General features: G+C 33.8%; 1 protein-coding gene across 1 annotated transcript; it reads left to right on the forward strand.

Annotated features, from left to right (window-relative positions):
- Positions 1-653: 653 nt before the first annotated feature.
- Positions 654-7,290, forward strand: RpL29 (ribosomal protein L29). The gene is made up of 4 exons (XM_089637755.1): positions 654-693; positions 891-945; positions 3,020-3,084; positions 7,038-7,290. The coding sequence occupies exons 2-4, from the start codon at positions 909-911 to the stop codon at positions 7,155-7,157; spliced, it is 222 nt and encodes a 73-aa protein (XP_089493881.1). The 5' UTR covers positions 654-693; positions 891-908; the 3' UTR covers positions 7,158-7,290.
- The last annotated feature ends 974 nt before the right edge of the window (positions 7,291-8,264 follow it).

Genomic DNA, 8,264 nt, shown 5'->3' on the forward strand with positions numbered 1-8,264 from the left:
ACTCCCACCTATGAATTGTAAGTTTTTCTCGTCCCACAATTTGTAAACTCATTGTAGGATATTTAACTCATTTACAAACTTACCGGTATTGCTCTAGCAAGAAATAAAAATAATTTATAATATGTTAAATTTAGATGAAACATGATGCGAAAAAATTGGTTCCACTTTGTGACCTCCAATGCTCTAACGCCGATCGACCGTAAACTTTTGAATACGCTCCCCCCGCACTGCTACTCGCGTAATAATAGTGGAAAACGTTTCTAAGAGATATTGATATGCAATAAAATTTCGCATTTCGATTTTTCACTAGAACATAATAAAACTTATGTATTCAGAATAAGGATTTGTTGATCTGTTTTCTAAAGGAATAAATTTTTTTACAAGCCTCAATATTTTGTTGCACTATTATGAAGTGCGAATAACTTACTGATATCAAAAACCGGGGTGTAATTTAATAAATACTGGTGTAGAAATAAATCAGAATATTTTATCATACGTACGTAATTCTTTATTATTTTTATAAATAATTTTAACATTATTTTCATATCGAGTGAACTTCAAACTTGGCGACAAAAATATCATATTAATCTCTATGAATTATGAATATTCTCTTGTCTGTGTTTTTTTATGAAATGAAAACAATTTTTGTCTATGGCAGATAGTCCTTTTCCGGTTTTAAAATCTGTCAAGAAGGCAAGTTTATTGTCGGTTTCAAATAATTTACGATTTTACGAGTAATCTTTGTGTTTTGTACTTAATCGATGCTTTAGATTTCCTTATAATTTGTTTTTATTTTATTCAGTGATCGTATTTGTCACCTTCCGTGAGTTAAACGTCAATGTTTTCGTAAATCCCCCTGTGGCTTCTAACCTACAATATTTGTTTTTCAGGAATAATCCACATTCGCCATGGCCAAGTCAAAGAATCACACAAATCACAATCAGAGTAAGTAAATGTGATATATTTTTAACCCTTCGTATAGTTAAACGCATATTTGGTTTATCTGTACTTCATACTTTTGATATCTCACCTTCTGTCAGTTTATACGTTGGTTTGCCAACTTCGCTTTTAGTAAGCTGTGCAATAAACGAAGCTATTTTAATGAATTAAATATCAACTATAATACTCATCTTTGTTATAAGATCATTTATTTTAAGTGTAAGATCTTATTTCATGGTGAAATTTACAATTTTTCGTGTTCCTAAGTGGCAGAAGTTTTTGTATAATTATAATATCCTATCTTTAAAGTTACTGCCTTCAAATTCTAAAACTAAAACCTTGTGAAATATCGACTATTAGTAATATAACTGCATGGTTTTGACAGATGCCAACAAATTGTGAACAATCCCCAATAAAAGTTTTATGAATCTTGTCGAATTCCGCTGCACGCTTAACACGCCATAAAATTATAAACAGCACTTGGTTTCAACTAAATTACTACGAGAATTAACTATTTATGTGGTGGGAAATGGTGAAAGATGCATTAACCCTATCCCCGCGGGAGACGCACGCCTGCGACGCACTGTGCATGCCCTGTACGCGGGTGGCACATCTGTGCGACGCAAAGTTTCTTCGGCGTTATGGGTATGAAACATGCTTGAGCACGGTAAAACTTATACTCCTAAAAAATCTCACATCTTTACACTACTGACATCTTACGATATTTATCCATAATACGTATCCTAATCATGGATACAAAGATTTGAAGGGATCTTCCAACTCAGAGCGAAAAATGAATCAGTTTGAATTCTTCCCGCGTCTTTACACACGTTATTGCGCAGGCGCATTTTATAAGATTCTCAAACAGAGACGCTCGCCGTGTAGATTACATTGTTTTATCGAATTATTGTTTGCTTCTTCGTGGATATGAACTATTTTAATTACAGTGTACATTAATCTGATTTATCATATTTTAAAATAAGTTCAGTTACATACATTCATTCAAACTATTGAAGAAATATAAAATTTCGTCAGTGTTAGATTATTTTCAAATAAAGATACGTGGTTAAAACTTTTTTATAGTGAAAAATCAAGTGTAAAGTTGTACAAGTTTGACTTTTTATCAATTTTTGAAAGTATTTTTATTGCCAAAATACAAAATGTCGGGTCGTGGTCTTAATTTGGTGCTACTTTAGAAATAGATTCAGATTTTGAAATTAGTGACAGTGACGTCGATAATAATTGCAAAGCTGCTGAAATACATGAAAGCCATGATTCTGCCGTTATGCGTTGAGAACTGTTTCAAAATCACGATAAAAAAATATATTAAGTGATACATATTTACGGTGACATAATAACAGAAAAATTATTTCATTATTTTTGTAAATTTAAGTGTAGTTATTTTTTATTATATGAACCTTTTTAAGTGTGTCAATATTTCATGTATCCAGTCAAACGCGACATCGCACCCATAAATCAACCACTTACATCGCACCACAGTTGAAGAGCTCTACTCCGGCATGTTTATAATCATGTGTATCGTTATCCTTGAAATAAACATGGCCGCCCGGGCATACCATATCAGTTACATTATGAATATATACTTCGAATTTTTATCAAGCCCCATTGATGTTCGGATTGTTTATTTATACTTGAAAAGATAATTCAAGACATAAGCGACGTATTTTTTAAAACAAATTTTAAAATCCATGCGTGATTATTGTTTAAAGTCATAAATTAGATTGATGATAAATAGCCCCGCGTGTGAACGAAGTGATACAAATTAATGACGCATAGAAAAGGTTAAAGTTCAATTTTTTCCTCAATAAAAGTTCGAAGGTTAGGAAATACGCACAAATTATTAAAATAAACCAACTAAACCCTAAAAACATACTTTGTGTATGTTCACTTAAACCTACAACCTAAATAGTTGTCTCCATTCGATGTAAGTTGATATCAAGTTTTGTTTTTTAAATAGCCTTTGCATACAGCGGAATTCGACAAGTTTTATCTAAATACTGTATTTGAATGTTTTGAGGTTTCGTGAATGGTAGATAATTATTTTCTTGTTAATTTCCAGACAGGAAGGCCCATCGAAATGGAATTAAGAGGCCAACCAAGTTCAGGTTCGAGTCTACCCTCGGGGTGAGTTTACAAAGTTCATTATGTGAAGTGAAAGTGATTAGTCAATAAAATCTGTGATTTGGTGAGAATTTACTCAGATGCCCCGAGATTCCCTCGAGGATATGATAATTGGTGATTCTGTGAGAGTGTATTTTAAAGAGAGAAAAATAGTGAACCTCAGTTTTATACAAATTGTTTATTAGACTGATGGGCTAAGTGTGAACTGTGGACGTGTCTTTGGCATATCTCGACTATACCGGTGTTAAAGGGATCAATAATGAGTATCTTGCATTGAAATACTGGTTGAATAAACATTCCTGGCACGAGGTCACCAAACTTTAATCAAATTATGTATTTACTAGCTGAAGTGTACCCGCTCGACTTTTCTCTACTTTCTTATATGGTATGCATGTATTATATCGTCACCTTAAAGCAATAGTGGGATATCTTGAAAAATGCTGTTCTGAGATAATAGGACTTTTAGGTTTGCGTGAGCTCTAGCAGCATCAAATTAACTAATCTTGCAGATTAATGATATGGTATAAGAGAGGTTAATTATTTAACATCAACACAAAATTGTAATAATAGAAAAATAATTAATTTTTTCATACTAATTTTGACAAAGTATACGTAAATCTGGAAATATCTCACTGTTGCGTGGAGTGTTTGGTAATCATCTCAAATTATCTCAGTGTAGCATTGTAATAATATTACGAGTTTAGATGGATAAATGAATTAATAATTGTTCCTCGCGAGATTTTTTCAATGTGGACGACTGTTTCAGGCTAATAATTGCTTAAAATAATTAATAATTGCTTAAAATAATTAATAATTCTTATTTCTGCATGTTTTTCCATGATGTTTATAATCATAAATACATTTTAAACAGTACACACCCACTCACTCCTATAGTTTGTCAACACGACAATTGACGATAGTAAGGTGGTATAAAAATGAAAAAAAAATATATATTTGTGCTTATAAATTTATTTATGAGAAGCGTGATATAATGTATGTAACAAAAATAACAGAAAAACCTTAAGAATAAAAGTATGTAACAAAATTAACAGAAAACCAAGAATAAAAAGTAGGTATGTATCAAAAATAACAGAAAACCTTTAGAATAAAAAGTATGTAATTTTTTTTACAGAAAACTTTAAGAACAAAAAAATATAACAAATATGTGTTGATTCCCTGGAAACCTACAATGAACCTTCATCGTTATTTTCTTCTTGTACATCGCAGTCTGTATTTGCAGTATTAATTAATTCAAAACAAATTATGAGGTTTTTTTGGTATAACACCACTTTGGCAAACAAATAAGAAATCACGATTTTTATTCGGTGGAATTGTAGGTGGAACTGTATAAGCTGGTCCTAGAATTATACTATTCTCATTCCGAACATTCTTTAGTCGCTCTCTCACATTAATACTCTGATTAAATGGATCCTCGGTGTAGGTGCTTTTGTATTTGATAACTGACGGTTCGTCTTTAGTGATCTGTAAAATCTTAACTTTATTCCAAATACATTTATTTTTGTCCATAAACATCCAGAATTTTTTCCAGTCTTCTCACATACCTTCTTCCAGTCAATGAAGTGCGTTGTTTCCATTTCTGTTAACTTATAACGAGGTTCATTCTTCTTGGAACACTTTATGATCATCGCTAACTCCGTTGGAATAAATATTAGGCCTTCTTTTAAAACCCTGACCTTTTCTCTGTCTATGCAATAATGAATGGAGTCTCCTTTGTTCTCTGAGTGCCCAACAATTAGGTATATATGGGTAATGATTTGAATATCAAGTGTTCATAGTGCATGCATGTACATAGAAAATAAATAAAATTGTTTTTATTCTGTGCCACACAGTTATCAGAATAAAAGTTCACTTCCCGTTTCCCTTGTCAAAGGTCTTTTAAAAATGTGTACACGCAGGTAGACATTTCAATTGCGCATCTTTTAGCTACACCCTCATGCCGCATGTACAATGGCCCTGTCGTGTTTGATATTGTAAATACAGAAGTTATAACGTTTAACTTGCTCTTATAAAAATAGATATATTGCCATTTGGCAACGACATAACAGCTTGAAAGTCATAAATGGCAACTACAGTATCATCAGTATGGTCTTGGTAATGTTTTTATCTTTTTCTTGTCGAGATAGCTTTACATTCTGAATGTGTTCAGAATATTATTATTTTTTTCTAATATCTCATTTGCAGTACTATAGTTGTATTATACACAAAATGCGCAAAGGTTCTTTTTTGGTTTAAAAAAATATATATTGAATTTGGTATTGAATATTTCCTGTATGTAGAGTGTGTAACATAGAGATTACCTACCGAGACACACTTCTATTTGTTCAAATTGTACATCTTTTGGATATTTGGAGATCCGAGCTGATCCTGCACGACAATAGTGCGATTCCACACTACTAAAGCTGTTGATGTGATTCATAACACCATCAACTAAATCATCCTTTTGCAGGAAGCTGTCTGTTTTCTTTTTTAATGCAGTGCTTATGGTATTATTGCTTATATCTAAGGTTGCCATAAAAAAATCTTACACATACGTATGTTATGTCCATCTCTCTCAAAATAATAACCACTATTAGCTAGCATTCATGGAATCATAAATATTAAAATATTTTAATCGATCAACTTCCAAAACAGATTCAGAACATTTGTATTTACAATTAGTACACAGTACAGGCTTAATTTGTTTTGCTCTGCGTATCTTTCCTGACTTTGCTACATACTCCTGACCAGTATTCACCTTCAGTTTCTTTATGTTTCTCTTCCAAGATCACCCAACTTGTTGAAAACTATAGAGCTACAGTGAGACAATAAATTTATTTCAGTATTTTAAACGACCTTTTGAAAGCAACAGTGGGACAACATCAATATCTCAGTGTTGCTCTGAGTGACCGAACATTTCAATACTGAGATTTTACTTGTAACACTGGCAATTTTTTTTTTACAAAATATCCCAGTAATGCATCATGTAGAGCTCAAAATTTTACATCGAACTGCATACTTATCTCAAAAGTGTATTTTTCGAAGATATCCCACTATTGCTTTAAGGTGACGATATATAAACATAAACCTTCTGGAAGAAATTCTCTAAATGATGGTGAAAACCCTATCAAAATCCGTAGCGTAGTTTAGAAGAACTAAGCGCACAGAAAGAAGCAGGTAACATGATTTTATTTTAGTGTAATAGAGATTGCCAAATTTCTATTTTTGCACTTGTGTTATTATTGAGTTAAAAAATTGAAATGCGTAATATTCACATATATATTCAAACTTTTGCGTGTAGCTCTGTCTGTGTAAAACCTACAGAAGTAATATTTACACTAGCGATGAGTTGTTCATGAGCGAGCCACACAATTACGACTTATTTGTACGACTCCCATTAAAACGTACCATGGCTCAATTGAACAGTTAACCCTTTTTATCAGGAGATATTTAAGTAAAATAGCGCCTTTAAAATTATCGATGTATTATTGTTATTACCTACTCAGAGACGCCAATGGTGTCTGGCAGTCCAACATCTGAACTTGAACGTATGTACCTAAACCTACCAATTACCTCGCATATTATTTATCTCGTGTTACGAGGTGGCGTACCCATAACAAGAGTCATACGCTTATTTATATGCTGGGGTCCGTATCAGGGGAACGGTAGCGGGGGAGTCGTATCGAGCGAGCCCAGTATGCTATACGCTCTGAGCTCACGGCTCCTGTTTAATTGAGCTCTACGAAAATATTGAGCTGGTATTGTAGCTCCCGCTCTTAATAACATGAGTCGACCCATCGCTAATTTAGCGCGATACCAAAAAGGTGATAGGAACAAAAACAACTTGTGCGCTTTTAAGTTGTTATTGATCATTGATCAGTGTGTCTTAGCCACATCACCACCCAAACTAAATTCAAACTTGTATTTATGGTTAAAAAAATATTTGTTTTTGTCTGCAGATGGACGCCAAGTTCTTGAGGAACCAGAGGTTCTCCAAGAAGCACAACCTGAAGCCCGTTGAGCAGAAGAAGAAGGCCGAAGAGAACGCCGTCAAGCGCGCCGAAGCCAAGAAGCCTTAGACACTAGGATTTAAAACATAATTTTACTTTTCGGTATTTTGTGTCCTCGTGAACACACCTCGTGATATTGTAATTTCTGTTACAATGTGATAAAAGACGATCTTTGTTCATGGAAATATAAAATACTTACAAACATACTGGTTTTACTTGACACCTCTTTATTTTACATTATTGACTTGTTGAAGGATTGCAATTTTTGATACATATCTGCAAAATTGTGTGATTATGTTCTCATCAGATTAAGGCTGTGTTATTTTGGTTGGTATTTAACGAATTTAAATTAAGCCAAAACTTTGTTCCATTCATTTTAGCCGTAGCTTCAGTCCAAATTTTAAAACATAGTTTAAATAAAATAAAAATTTTGTGCCCTGCCGAAGACTCCTGATTTATTGTAAATATGTCCCATGTAAATAACATGCAAATACTTATATGCTGTTTCATTTTCAAGTACTTTAAGAAAAGGAGTTTTTTTTTATGAATGGCACAGTGTGTTGAATTATTCTTCATAAGCACAGAGGCACCGACTAATAAAAATATCAACCACGCATGCTACTCGGAGCTAACAGGTTATACCTATGGAGGAGTTTAACAAAGATGACAGAGTTGGCAAAATACAATGTTCTAAATCTTAATCTGCGCACAGGGGGCCTTGAGGAGAGGATTCTGTGCGGATGATCTTTTTAAGGGCAGGCGGGAGAGAAAGTTCTGGAAAGGAAAAGGGTATGAGGGGTCAGTGTGCTCAGGAGCGACAGATGCATGAATCTGTCCCAATTCAGTGCAAGTTAATAGGTCGAAGGATCGGGAGATCAACCGCTCTGGCCTGCAACTGGTAAGCAGATGCATATGCCGTCAAGACCTCACCCTACGTACACGGGCATCCCTGCTAAGTCATCAAATGTAGTATACGACCTGGGGTGACCTATGTCAAAGGTGTTAGTTATCCAATGAATGGTTTGCCTCCCGAATTCATATATGATTAAACCCCATGTTGATGGGAACAATTCACTAAATTGGGGTTATTACACAATGACTGACTGAATGAACTCTTAAGGCCCCCATACATGATCGGGTTTGTCAAACCTTATGGAAAATCTTGTGTCTCGGTTT

This window comes from Hesperophylax consimilis, chromosome 12 (genome assembly GCF_061612785.1).
Source record: "Hesperophylax consimilis isolate HC1 chromosome 12, BYU_Hcon_1.0, whole genome shotgun sequence".
Taxonomy (NCBI): domain Eukaryota; kingdom Metazoa; phylum Arthropoda; class Insecta; order Trichoptera; family Limnephilidae; genus Hesperophylax; species Hesperophylax consimilis.